The following is a 14947-nucleotide window of genomic DNA, read 5'->3' on the forward strand; positions in this document are numbered from 1 at the left end:
TTTTGCCTGAGAGCACCATGTTGTTCAATGTTGCGCCCAGCTGAACAGTTCCCTGAATCTAACTTGAGAGTAAATGTGATTTCAGCACCCTGGACAGCAACATTAGTACATTTAGGATTATTTCACCCAAAAATTAAAATTCTGCCATCAATTACAAACCCTCAAGTTGTTTTAAACTGATGTTATTATTTTTTGTGACCGACTGGCGTCAAACCTGGCATGATACTTTTTGAAGCGCTAGATTTGAAACTGCGCAAGTGCAAATGGGATTTAAAAGCTTTGGCAGAGGGCAAGATTTTCAGTTAATGAAGACTTCAATTTTGATTTAAATAATCCTTGCGCAAAGCTATTTTACAGCCCCAGATCTCATTAATTCTCATTCATTAAGCTCAGAGATTCTGCTAAACATCTGCTTTTATGTTACACGTAAAAAAATGCACATGGGGTTGGAACAACATTAGGTAAAAGAAATTTCCTTTTTTGTGTGACTATCCTTTTAAGAGTATAACAACAATCTTCAACAAAGGACTTCATGTACTTGTACACTGAATCCACACATACACACCTTCAAAAAGTCCTACCTCAAGGGTCTTAATGTTCTGAGTAGACGAAGCACTCGTAAGATTCCCAGAATTCTGTTCCCACCGGAGGAGGCTAGTGAGACCAGGATGTCCACTAAAGACACAAACACCAGCAGACCATCTAAAACATTCCAGCTGCTCTTCAGGTATGAGCCTGGACCAGCATACAGCCCAAGAGAAACCACCTATAATAACAACACCATAATAATCATAACCATCATCCTCACTGACATGTCATCAGCTTGTGTTATTATTAATAGTTTTTTGATCTATCTATCTATCTATCTATCTATCTATCTATCTATCTATCTATCTATCTGTCTATCTATCTATCTATCTATATATCCATCCATCCATCCATCCATCCATCTCTGTCTTGTAAAGGCAGCATAAAAGTCCATACGATCTCCCGTGGATTAATTCATGTCTTCTGAAGTGAAACGCTAGTTGTGTGTAAGACATTGAACAATATATAAAACTTTTGTTTTACTAAAAATGTAAGCTTTCGGCCAGCTCTTTGACCAGGGTGCATTTATGCAGCGATCTGAGCAAGGAGCTCAGTCTGAGGCATCTCCTCTATTCACCTGCATTCAAACCGATTCAAACAGCTCTCCTTGTTGGCTGTTCCAAGATGGCGCCACAGTTGATGTATCCAAACCAGCCAAATGAGGCATCTGTGTATGATTATCTATGCTCCTCTGTTGTAAACAACACTGCGCTTCCATATTTTTCTGTATTTTGCGTGTCAGTTCTCGCGTGAACTTTCCAACGCGCTTACGTCACGTGTGAGGCAGCGTGTATTCGACCCTCATGACTGAGCTGGGCGGAAGCAAAATGTTATAGTTAAAAAAAGTTTTAAATATTGATCTATTCCTTACACACACCTAGCATTTCGCTACAGAAGACATTGTTTAATCCAATGGAGTCGTATGGATTACTTTATTATGGCTATATTTGCTTTTTGGAGCTTCAAAAATTTGGCACCCATTCACTTGCATTGTATGGACCTACAGAGCTGAGATATTCTCAGAAAGTCATTCACATCTGGGATGGCATGAGGGTGAGTAAATGATGGAAGAATTTAAATTTTTGAGTGAACTATTCCTTTAAGTTAAAAAAAACCCCAACTCTAATATATATTCAGTAAATACATTTTCTATTAAGTTTCTACCTTCACAGTCATCTCTGCCACAAAGATCAAAGTGAAGATGTAGTTTGACACTTTAAGAAAAATCCGTTCCTGTAAAAATAAAAAAATAAAAAATAAAAATGCAATTTAAAATGATAACAAATGCACCAAAACATTTACACACAATAAATAGTAGCTTTCAATGTAATTTTTTTCAGTGTTATGTCATTTTCCTGCTAATGAGAAGTCAAACAACTGATGTGCAGAGTGGTTTCACACTCAAGGTTTAATGAATAATGTACTTTTGGAAAAGCAGAAAGATAATGTATTTTCACTGAAGTAGTATGCATGATGTTACAGTTTTACAGACAATATGTTTTGTGGTTAAGAAAATGTAGAAAGATCAGTACAACAAGCAAAAAGCACTTATTATTATTATTTATAAACATTATTATTTATTGAACATTGGCATCATTTTATAAAGCAACAAGCCACTCGAGACTGTGGGTTACAGTCTGCATTTTACCATGGTTAAGGGGTGTAAACAGTATAATTAATAATAAAGAATTTCTATTTACATTATATATTTAATATATATAACATAATAATTACATAATAATAAAAATAACATTTAATAATTATATTTTTATTTAAATTTGAATAAATAAATGTTAACAATAAAATTAAATACCTTTAAAAAAATCTACTAAATAAGAAATTATTAATAATAATGCATTTAAATTGTATTAAATAAAATGTATTAAAAAAAAATCTACCATCACAGAGTGTGTATTTCGGATATTATTATTTACTTTATATCGGTATAACAGTTTTGAACGAGGCTCATCCAATCAGATTTTAGAGTTGGTACTATTAGTTTATAATAGTAGTTTTAGTGCAGAGGCAGTATGAATATAATAGAATGGTGACATGTATAACTGTGGTATGATTATAGTTTTGAGAATAGTGGAATAATAAGAGAGTAAGTGTAGTGTTTACCGTGCTGTCAGGCTGGATGTCAGGTCTCTCTAGAGCGATTGTGATGCAGTTGAGAAAGATGAAGAACAGGACAATATGATCAAACATCTTATAAGTGATGACCCTCTGACAGCGCACACGGAACCTGCACAGACAGAGAGGAAGGGTTGCCACTGTGTGCGTGTAGTATGAGAATTTAATGATTTCATCATTAGAAGGATGATTTAATGATTCTCATCATTTACTCACCCTCATGCCATCCAGATGTGTATGAATTTCTTTCTTCAGCAGAACACAAACAAAGATTTTTAGAAGAATATTTCATCTGTCTAGGTCCATACAATGCAAGTGAATGGTTGCCAGACCTTTGAATCTCCAAAAAGCTTTGGCCCTTATCTATCATGGCCTCCTAATAATCTCCATCCCTGAATTGGCTACATCACTCTACTCTCCTCTCCACCAATAGCTGGTGTGTGGTGGGAGTTCTGGCACATTATGGCTGCCGTTGTATCATCCAGGTGGATGCTGCACACTGGTGGTGGTTGAAGAGATACCCCCCCATAATATGTAAAGTGCTTTGAGTGCCTAGAAAAGCGCTATGTAAATGCAAGGAATTATAAGGAATTACATAAAGGCAGCATTAAAGTAATCCATTCAACTCCAGTGTATTAATCAATGTCATCTGAAGCGATCCAATCAGTTTTGGATGAGAACAGACCAAAATGTAACTCCTTTTTCACTATAAATCTTGACAGCAGTCACCTTAGCAATTATGATTTCAAGCTGGATTTCACTTCCCATAGCACCATCTAGCAATCTGTGCATCCATAAAGCACTAGAAAGTGTAATCGAGCTTGAAATCATGATCGCCAAGAAAACTGGTGATGTTAAGATTTATAGTGCAAAAAGAGTTATATTTTGGTCTGTTCCCACCCTAAACCAATTGGATCACTTCAGAAGACATTGATTAAACTACTGAGGTCAAATGGATTACTTTACTGTTGCCTTTATGTTCTTTTTGGAGCTTCAAAGGCCTGGCCACCATTCACTTGCATTGAAATGGTCTTCCGAGCTAAAATATTGTTCTCAAAATCTTCATTTATGTTCAGCAGATGAAAGAAAGTCATACACATCTGGGATGGCATGAGGGTGAGTAAATGATAAGAGGATTTTCATTTTTTGGTGTACCATTCCTTTAAATGCAATGTGTGTATGTGTGTGTTTGACTGGTGTGGTGTGTTGGTTACTAACTTATTATGAGGGGAAAAAAGGAAGAGTGACCAGTCCTCATGATCTTTACACCACTGAGGTTTATACGGCTCCAACAGTCTCTTCAGAATGACACACCAACTCTGAAAAAACACAAACAATACCAGATGGAGAAATAAAATTGAGAAAATTAGTGACTGACTGATTTGAATTGAAAAGAGCATGCTGGCTTGTGTCTGATATAATGTCAATATATGAACACTTTGTTCCAAAACCTAATGATCTGCCTTGCTGTCTACTGACTACACTAGAAGCAGCCTTCTAAAGTAGCATGTAGAAATGACTGATCTGCAGGCCCAGACGAAAACTGCAGATTTATGCAGAATTGCAGTATCTGTAATTTACAAAATTTACACATTCATCACCACTTGCATGTTTTTAAATACATATTTTGGCTAATTTAATGACTCTTTCAGTTACAAACAAGAGTGTAGTACTCTCAGCTCTATTTAACACATTTTACTATGTTAAAATCTCTTCTGCAAAATTCCGGAGATTTTCCTTCAAAATTTGCACAGAAAATGTGAAAAAAGTCTGCAGATTCCATCTGGGCCTGCTGATCTGGAACGCTCTACATAGGCGGCAACACAGCACACAAATAGTCCGCAAGGGAGACTTCTATATTAAAATATATTTCATTTTTTAATATATATATATATTTATACCATGGGTCTGTTGAATGCTTGATTCTGATTGGTTGACAGATGTTCTAAGGTGTGCAATTATTTTCCAGTAAACGCACGGCTATGAAGTAGTTCCATGTATTGACCGCATAAAGATTCCATATCACTTCGTCAAATTATTTCAGTTATTTCAAAGAGCCATACAGGCTACCACAGCAAAATAACCAATACATACAAAGATACTGGCTAAGTACATCGGATAAGAATGACAATGTCTATAATATCCTAAATTTATTTCAACTTCGGTTGAAAACACACATACATATATGCATTACGCACACACTTACTCGCGAACGCTAACAGAGCCGTCATGTCAGTGCACACCTGCATCTCAGTTGGGTTGAAAACAGTTGTTAAGGTTTACAAAGGTAAAGCTATATACAAAAATGGCAACATTCGCTGCTGTTTAGAAGTGTGCTTAAACTTCCATCTTGGCGATTTTGAAGCAATGTTACTTCTGAAGAAAGTTGCAACATATAAAGGTAATCCCACAAGCGATCTCTCTCAGTTTCTGAATTTCCATCTTTCGCTCACTCACACACAAACTCACACACAAATGCACACACACATGCACAAACTAACTACCTTGTTACTCCAGTAAGTGCTTCAGTAAAGCAGCGCAAGCCTCGCAATCCTCCGTTGCTAGATCTAAAGTGGCATTTTCGAACTAGCAATGAAGGCTCAGACTGTATTCAGAGCAAGATGCTGAATCCGTGGTGGAAGAAAGTAGTTCCAATCACAAGAGCGTTTTAGGGATGAAAACCAGAAAATGTCTTGAGATAAAACTCTGAACCATGTCTTAAGCTGTGGTAACCGTGGTATAAACAGAATAATTTACTCCGGCCCGTTGAATTATTGAAAAGTAATGCACACCCAGGGTGTAATGCAAAGCATCGTGGCTGCAATCAAACCTCAGGTGTGCATTATTTTTCAATAATTCAAAGGCCCGTCGTCAATTATTCCTTACTGTCATGCCCTCATCAGCCTCTGCTCCCTCAATTCCATCTCACTCTCCTGAGTACTAATTACGTACACCTGTTCTCCATCAAGCCATCATCTGGAACACTATAAAGTCTCACCACAGTCTCATACTCTTTGTCTAGTCTCGTTTGGACCTCACCTTGTGTGTTCAGCTCTTCTCCAAGTGTTCTACTTGTGAGTTATTGATCTGTTGGATAAATATACCTCTGTTACTTACTAGTTTGATTTAACCTGTGTCATTCCCATGTTTTCTTTGTTCTATCTTTGAGTTGGTTAATAAACTGCATCTAGGTTCAAAACATTGTCTTAGCTGCATAACAGAAGACTAGACCTTGCTTCAGCCCCGGTTGTGCCCATTTCTGATCCACCGCTTCCCTTTGCTCTATATCCCAAGAACATCTGTCCTCTGGCTCCACCAAAGAGTTATTCTGGTGATGCGGAGGAGTGCAGCAGCTTCCTTCTCCAATGTTTGCTGGCGTATGAGTTGCAACCCCAATGCTTCCCTATGGATCACTTGAAGATCGCTTACATTATCTCGCTTCTCTCCGGAAAAGCTCTTCAATGGGGAAATGGCATTTGGACTCAGGGAGGTCCCGTTACACAGTCCATCGACGCCTTGACAGCCCATTTCCACGAGGTTTTCAAGTCTGATTCTGGAGTCTCCTATGCCAGTGAACAAGTGAACCGTTTTCAACAAGGAAAACTATCGGTTGCCTATTACGCCCTACGCTTCCGCATGCTTCCTGCCCACTCGTCCTTCTTCCTCAAAGCCCATCTGTTGCTTGGCCACTTCAGTTGAAAGTCCTCGCATTTCGACAGACACCTCCATCCCTTCTGTCTACCAAGACTATCTGCAAGTTTTCAGTGCACAAAGGGCCTCCCAACTTCCTCCACACTGTCCCTGGGACTGCGCCATAGATCTTCTCCCGGGCTCACCTCTTCCTAGAAGCAAAATGTATCCCTTATCATTTCCAGAGCAAAGAGCGATGGAGCAGAACGTGGAGGAAGCCCTGAAACAGGGCTATATTCGCCCATCTACTTCTCCGGCAACCTCAAGTTTTTTCTTTGTAGCCAAAAAGAATGGAGGTCCATGTATTGACTACCGTGCTCTATATAGTATCACCGTGAAGTTCCCTTACCCATTGCCTCTGGTTCCAGCTGCCCTAGAACTTCTCAGGGGGGCCAACATCTTCACAAAACTCGATCTTCGTAGTGCTTACAATCCAATCCGTATCTGTGAGGGTGACAAGTGGAAGACCGCGTTCATCACCTGCAGCGGCCACTATGAATATCAGGTTGTGCCGTATGGCCTGGTCAATGCCCCGTCTGTCTTTCAATCTTACATGAACGAGATCTTCCGAGATGTTCTCCACCGTTTTGTTCTGGTTTACATCAATGACATACTCATTAACTCAACGTCCATAGATGAACACATCCATCAAATAAGACTCATTCTACAATGCCACAGTGATCACAGTCTGTACTTGAAAGCTGAGAAGTGCCTCTTCCACCAGTCCTCCATTCAGTTCCTAGGATACATCATCAGCTCCAGCGGAGTTCAGATGGACACCTCCAAGGTACAAGCTGAAATGATTTGGCCCTAGCCTACCACCGTAAAAGAATTACAGAGGTTCCTCAGTTTTGCCAACTTCTATCAAAGGTTCATCCAGAACTTCAGCATGGTAGTCGCCCCTCTCACCAGTCTCCTCAGAGATAAACCCAAGATCCTCTCCTGGTCTCCACAAGCCACTAAAGCCTTCCAGCTTTTAAAGACTTCCTTCATGTCAGCGTCAATCCTCAAGCACCCCGACCCCGATATTCCCTTTGTGGTCGAAGTTGATGCATCAACCCCGGGGTAAGGCCGTGCTCTCCCAACTTCAGGGTACTCCTCCCAAATTGTTTCCATGCACATTCTACTCCAAGAAGCTATCTCCAGCTGAGACGAATTATGATGTTGGAAACAGGGAACTACTGGCCATCAAGCTGGTGCTCGAGGAGTGGTGCCACTGGCTGGAAGGCGCTCGCCACCCATTCACTGTCATTACTGACACTGCAATCTCGAATACCTACAATCCGCAAAATGCCTCAACCCACGGCAAGCAAGATGGGCACTATTCTTCACACGGTTTCATTTCACAGTCACCTATCGTCTTGGTTCAAAGAATACCAAAGCTGACACCCTTTCCCGGTTACACTCCCCTGACCAGACCACATCTGCACTGGAACCCATACTCCCCCCTTCACTATTTGTCAGTCCTATACAGTGGGATATTGACCAGCGTATCACCCAAGCAGCTTCCTCACAATCAGCACCAGCAGCCTGTCCACCTGGTATGACCTATGTTCCATCTGCACTCCGCACGACCCTCCTTAAGTGGCTCCACTATTCTCCTGGAACCTGGAATCTCCCATACCCTTGATCTAATAAAGAATATGTATTGGTGGCCGCAGCTCATCTGGGATGTTACCGATTTCGTTCACTCCTGTCTAGACTGTGCCATGGCTAAAGTACCCCGACACCTTCCAGCTGGCAAGCTTGTACCTCTTCCAGTCCTGCATCGTCCATGGTCCCACATTAGCGTGGACTTCATCACTGACCTTCCTCCTTCCCAGGGGTTCACTTGTGTCTTGGTAAATGTGGACCAGTTTTCTAAATTTTGCCAGCTGGTGCCCCTCAAGGGTCTTGACATGGCCATGAAAACTGCAGAGGTACTCTTCCAACATGTTTTCAGGAAATTTGGGATACCTGAAGATATAGTATCAGACAGGGGGCCCCAATTCATTTCAAGGGTATGGAAATCCTTCTTTAACCATCTAGGTGTCTCAATTAGTCTCTCCTCAGGTTACAACCCTCAGTCCAATGGCCAGACGGAGAGAAAGATCCAGGAGATAGGTCAGTATCTCCGTAACTACTATCATAACAACCAACAAGAGTGGAGCCGCTACCTACCCTGGGCTGAATATGCGCAGAACTCTCTCCGTCACCCATCCACTGGTCTTACCTCGTTTCAATGTGTCCTTGGCTATCAACCCCTGATGTTTCCCTGGTCTGTCATGCCCTCGTCAGTCTCTGCTCTCTCAATTCTATCTCACTCTCCTGAGTACTAATTATGTACACCTGTTCTCCATCAAGCCATCATCTAGAACACTCACCACAGTCTCATACTCTTTGTCTAGTCTCATTTGGACCTCACCATGTGTGTTCAGCTCTTCTCCAAGTGTTCTACTTGTGAGTTATTGATCTGTTGGATAAATATACCTCTGTTACTTACTAGTTTGATTTATCCCGTGTCATTCCCGTGTTTTCTTTTTCTAACTTTGATTTGGTTAATACACTGCATCTGGGTTCAAAACATTGTCTCAGCTGCATAACACTTACATATATATTTTTCTTTCTTTTTTTTATATTGAAATCAGAGTGAGTTTATTATTGATTGAGAAGACATCTCAAACTGGCCTAATAGACTATCTGCCAATTAATTTGTCTGGCCCATATACCTTGCTCGTTGGATATCGATAGTGCTATTGACCACAATCTACATAATGTAACCTATTTAAAAAATTATTAAAACTAGTGTACCACCTCCTCAAAGTCTTCATCCTCTACCCCTTGTGTGGATGGTTCAGGGCATGTAATGTTTGGAGAGGATGGATAACCCCCATCTAATCTGCCATTACACTCCAAATATGGGCGTGGAACCTGCAGTAGCTCTGGTAAATCAAACGACCCGAGACATGAGACTCCGCCCAGACTGCCAGACTTGCTGGATTTTCCATCATCTGATTGGTTGTCATCCATGCTGTCCTGTCCCGCCCCTGACAGCAGCGACTCACGCTCTCCCGACTGAGCACATCTGATCAGACTGGGGGCGTTGCCAAGACTGTTCCAACTGGAGCATCGGCTTCCCCAAAGGCTGGACTACAAAAGACACACACATGGTAGCTGATTATCATGGCATGCAACAAATGGCGTTATATGATAGAGTAATTAAAAATAAGCCACCAGAGGCCATGGTAAAATAACTAATGCACAGCATTGAGTGGCTTGTATAAAATGGCAGAAACAGCAAAATGATAAAAGACCCCGATGTTCAATAAATAATTACACTTATTAATAACAATTAAACAAAGTTAAAATGTAAGCTAAAAAGTTATTTCAAGGCTGTTAATAGTGTGGAAGTATTCTGTAGCAACTTCTGTGCAAAAATATAGAATTCAATTGATCGTCTATTTTACAACAGCTTCAAAAGTGTCTTATTTTATAGCTGGAACTATTAATTTTATAAAGTGTTTGTAAAAAACAACCTACAAGTCTAATGAGATACAAATAGGGCACAATAAAGCACAAACTCACAAAAAGTGATAATTCTAATATGATTTTTAAAATTAAAATATTAATTTAAAGAGAAATTGAATTTGAAATAAAATAGTTCTATATACTATGGACATACTGTAACTTGTGTGAACTACATAGGGCCCAACAGCAAACCCGCAGCTTGTGAGTAAAAGTAGCAAAGTGATGCGACACTGGTTTTTTTTTTTTTTGTTTGTTTTTTTACATCTAGTTATATCAAAGTGCATTTTTTAAGAAGACACAACTAAATTGTCCAGTCAGCTTAACATATTAGGTTGTTGTGATTATATCAACTTGTACTTAAGTTGAATCAACAAGTGTATTTGTCATCTCAACTCGCTTAACAAAGTTGTCTGAACAAAGACTTGCCAGCTCCCAGCATTCATTGCAGCATGAATAAATAATGAGGTTAGTGTAGTAGGCTTATTTTTTACTATTTGCAGACTTTATCTGTGCTGCTGTTGTAGTTTTTGTCATCACTGTTGATTAATAGTTGTGTGGTGATTTTAAGAGCTCATCTTTTACTTGATATTTGTTGAGTATCACCATTACTGAGGTTTGTGTATCAAGTGTTGACATCTATATGTGGCTCCAAATCAAGGCATTATGTGTGTGGTCTGTGTCTCTCAAGAAGAGACCATCCTGCGGTGCAAAACTTGCAGGGTTTACTTGACAATTAAAGAGGTTATAACATGAGGAATCAAATTTTCATTGATCTTATGACATATAAGATGTCATTGAACTGAAAACATCCTCCTTAATAGAAAAAGAGCATTTATTTAAACCAGACTCTAGGAACGTCCCGTTTAGAATATGTGGAACTTGTGCCATCACAAGGACTAAACACATCTGCATAGGACTGCCTCCAGCAAGACATCAACTCCTATTTTTCCATCATTGCACCCTTGGCCCCACCCACTGGAGCTCAGACAGTCAGTCGCAGGTGAAGAGGACAGACAGGGCCTGTCATGGGAAATTCATCCAAAGGAGACTTACACAGGACACCTTCATGTGCCTATCTGAATTTAAATGTCTTTATATACCATAAACCTGCACTATCATACATCTCGCGCCACTTTTAAAAGATGCGATGTCAAATTATTACTCTAAAAAAGAAACCCCCATCCTGTTTCATCTTGCTGTTTGCTCTCTTGTTGTTGTGCTGCTTTGAAGGCGTCCTGGACCATTTTGGCACCCATCTGTGCTAATTTTAATTGTTAGTCTTTTGTTATGACATCTTTGATCTTTATGATGCGTTTCCGGTGATGTGCGCAGCATTTTAAGAGCGGTACAATTGCAACTTTTAAAAACGTGTCTCATTCTGCTGTGGCCACTGACTGGGAGAAACACATTCAGTTGTGTGTGTAAACAAACATGGAAGATGTGTGAGATGTCGCTCCTGTGAAGACCAGGCTCTCTGTTTTGGCCAGTTGAAACTGTTGAATCCAGTTGAAGCACCCCAACATCACCGAGGATTGTATTACGTTTTGCGTATTCAGAACATTTCAGAGTGGACTGCTTGTGAACCAGTCACGATATGATTCAAGCTTTGCAAAGGAACTGTTATTGAAAGATGGGGCAGTTAAAACACTATTGGACTGCAAAACTGTAAGTAAACAATTTCATTCATGAATATTTCATATGTCATGACTGCTTGTTTATGGTGCTGCTTGATTAAAATGTTTAATATATTCAGATGACATGTGTTGGGTGTACATTGTGTTAAACTGAAATGTAGTTTTATAATGTTGTGTGGAACTTGTTCATTTTCTTCGGACTGAGTTTCAAATATGGCTGAATTTGAGGGGCTGCACAATGCCAATCATAACAGTGGGCATTTACACTGAAGTCTTAAAGGGCCAGAGAGCTTGAACCCAAGTTTTTCAGACAGAGAGCCAGAGACAATTATTACATATGACTAAATAATGACTGTTTTGGCGCAGAAAAAACTATACTAACATGATAAACGGACCTCAGGGAATATAATACAATTATTTTAAAGAAGAGCTTGTCATGAACCCTTTAAATTTGGTTCACTGCACACTAACTTTACAGCAGCAGGATCTAAAGTGAAGTTGTTTTAACAACATCCAATTTAAGTTAAGCTAAATAGACTGATTAAGTTTAGCGAAGTAATCAGAAGTTTTCACAACTACATTCAATCAGTTCAGATTACTTTTTAATTTGTGAGATAAACGTATCAAATTAAGTCAGTTGAACTAAAAAAAAAACATGCAAAAAAAAAAAAAAGCACTAAATATAATCAGTTGACTCAACAAAACATTTTTTACCATGTACTCATTTCATATGCAAAGATAACATTTACATACTGTAGAAGTCTTAAAGGCATAGAAGCAAAAAAGTGCTGTTCAATAAGGGTCAGAGAGAGGGTGGAAAATGGTCATGAAAACTAATTTCCCATTGTTTTTGGCACAGAAAAAAACTTGCCAAATATTATAAATGGACCTCAGGGAGAAAAATAAAATGATTGAAAAAAAATGTATATGCTATAATACTGTATGACTCCTTTAAACTCTATTTAACTTGCTTTGAAAATACTTGTATTTGTGTGGGTCAGGGACGCCAGAACCACTTTTAGCCCACATCTTCGTCGGGTGAAAGTAAAATCTGTAACCTATCTCTGATGGCTCGAATTAAAAGCAAACTTCCTATAAAGGCTATATTTCGCTAAAGTTTTAGCACCTCATATTATTTCAAACAGACAAAAATGCCTTTAAATATGTGAGGAATTCAGACAACGTGTGGTGCTGAATCGCTACGTATCTAACATTTAAAAGCAAACTTGGAGTTTGAGATAATGTCTTCTGGCAGCAGTAAGGATGAAATTATGAAATAAATTATGACAAATGTTAATTTGTGTTTGCAAGTTGAGTGAAAACATCATTTAAATCACTGCTTTCAGGAGACTGAACTTGCATTTATATAGCAAAAAGCCAATCAATGCACTATTAATATTTCCAAAGATTTAAATACTCTAATTGTTTTAGTGCATTTTTTTCTAATCATATCTCAATCAATTATTACATTGTTGTTAAATTGTTGTGTAGGGGACTACAGGTGTAAACCAACCCCTTCAGTTGTGTTTACCACTCACCAGGGATCTCTGGTCATGGGGCTCAGTGGAGGTGTTGCTGTTGCGACGTGATTGGCTGTAGATGTGTGACACTTCAGTTCTGGTCGTGGCATTGGGTTGTGTGTGTGTCATGTGAGGTGGCATTGATGCCCGGGGTTCCAGGTATCCATTGGAGATGGGCATTAATGTCTGCATTTTCATTTCTGATCCAAATACCAACAAGAGGTCATACATCAAATAACAAAGCACACAAATAAGCACAGTTGACATTAAATAGTTTTTTGGAAGTCAACATGTGTGACATTCTATACTCCTTCTGAAATTATTTAGAAAATTATTCAATCATTATTACCTCATATTAATTAAGAGACTACGTGCAATTTGTGTGCATTAAAAATAAATGTATAACACCACAGGACCATTTAAATTAAACTAATGAAGGGAAAAAAGTTTTTTTGAATAATGTATAAGAAATGGTGACAAGCTACAGTACCAAAGACACTTCAAACATTCAAATAAACACACACACACACACACACACACACACACACACACTACACACACACACATACACACACCCACACCTGAGTTCAGAAGTTCTCTCAATTTGTCCTCATCACCATAGTCAGACGACATGTCATCATCGCTGTCTGATCTGCTAGCATCACCCTGAGAGAGAGAAAGAGAGAAAGAATGAGAGAGATTTGACATTTCAAGGTGGAAATCCAGAATTCATAATAATGAACGGAGATTATGTTAACACATACACCCCAGTACAAGGCCAGTAGTAATAAAAATCTATTTTAAACACAATTCTTTTTGATCTTTCAAGGGTCTCTAACTCTCTGCCTTCTTATTTTATGGTTAGTTATCCAATTTTGGATTTCGCTCTTGTCCTATTTTCTGTCGAGTCATTGAACTTGCCCTGTTAGGCCACTCCCATACATTACTTCCATAACGTGATGCATTTTCAAGTGAAACAGGATATTCAATAGGGGAAAAGCCATTTTCCACCATATGATAAATTTTGGTAAGAAACACCTTGAAATATAAGTAATTTTTCAGCAAAAATGTTGACATCAGTTGTGCGCTCATGAGCACTATGAGCTTCTCTCATGTACTCATGAACGCACAACGGACGTCAAGATTTTCAAAAAAAAAAAAAAAAAGAAAGAAAAAAAATTTAATTACAGGGTATTTCCCACCAAAACCTATCATATGTCTTCCAAAGACTTGGAATATGATCCACAAGCCGCATTAAATACTTTTATGACACTTCTGGGTCTTTATTTTTGGGATTTCTATTCTGATACTTTTAAGCTTTACAATGAAGCACTATCCACTACCAATTTAAAAACTGGCTATTATATTAATTTAAACATCTAATTTTATGTTCTGCAAAAGAAAGAAGGTCATATGGGTTTGGAACAACATGAGAGTGAGTAAATTATGACAGATACTGGAAAAGTGGGACAATTTGGATTGTTTTTTACAACAAAATCTCCTTTTGGTATTATTAGAAAGACAGAAATAGGAAATAGGCAGAATGAAGCAAAGAGGGTTTGAATCAGAATCGCTGAAATTCAGCAGAGTAACAACTGGATAAGTGTGTGTGTATGTGTACTCATGTATTGTTTGAGAAGGTAAAGTGTCCAGTGTCTATGTGTGTGATATTATCTAGCAGACAAGAGAGAGAGGGAGAGAGAGAGAGAGAGATAAAAGACAGAACAACAGAAAGGTTTGAGTGAAAGTGTTTTCCTATCAAACACATAGTCACCCCAGCTGCAATCAGGCTCTGCGCCAATGTGTGTGCTTATACACTACAGATGAGTCTAATCTACATGAAAATTACACACACAAACCAAACATACACAGATC

At 38.9% G+C, this 14947-nt stretch overlaps 1 protein-coding gene across 1 annotated transcript in view; it reads right to left on the reverse strand.

The window, feature by feature from the left end:
* Positions 1-14947, reverse strand: part of LOC127445571 (voltage-dependent T-type calcium channel subunit alpha-1H-like) — a 139182-nt gene that overhangs the window by 27239 nt on the left and 96996 nt on the right. Inside the window, 7 exon segments of the mRNA XM_051705717.1 lie at positions 582-766; positions 1753-1821; positions 2710-2833; positions 3940-4040; positions 9205-9540; positions 13052-13272; positions 13654-13738. Coding sequence (XP_051561677.1) covers positions 582-766; positions 1753-1821; positions 2710-2833; positions 3940-4040; positions 9205-9540; positions 13052-13272; positions 13654-13738 — 1121 coding nt within the window.

This window comes from Myxocyprinus asiaticus, chromosome 8 (assembly GCF_019703515.2).
Source record: "Myxocyprinus asiaticus isolate MX2 ecotype Aquarium Trade chromosome 8, UBuf_Myxa_2, whole genome shotgun sequence".
Classification (NCBI taxonomy): domain Eukaryota; kingdom Metazoa; phylum Chordata; class Actinopteri; order Cypriniformes; family Catostomidae; genus Myxocyprinus; species Myxocyprinus asiaticus.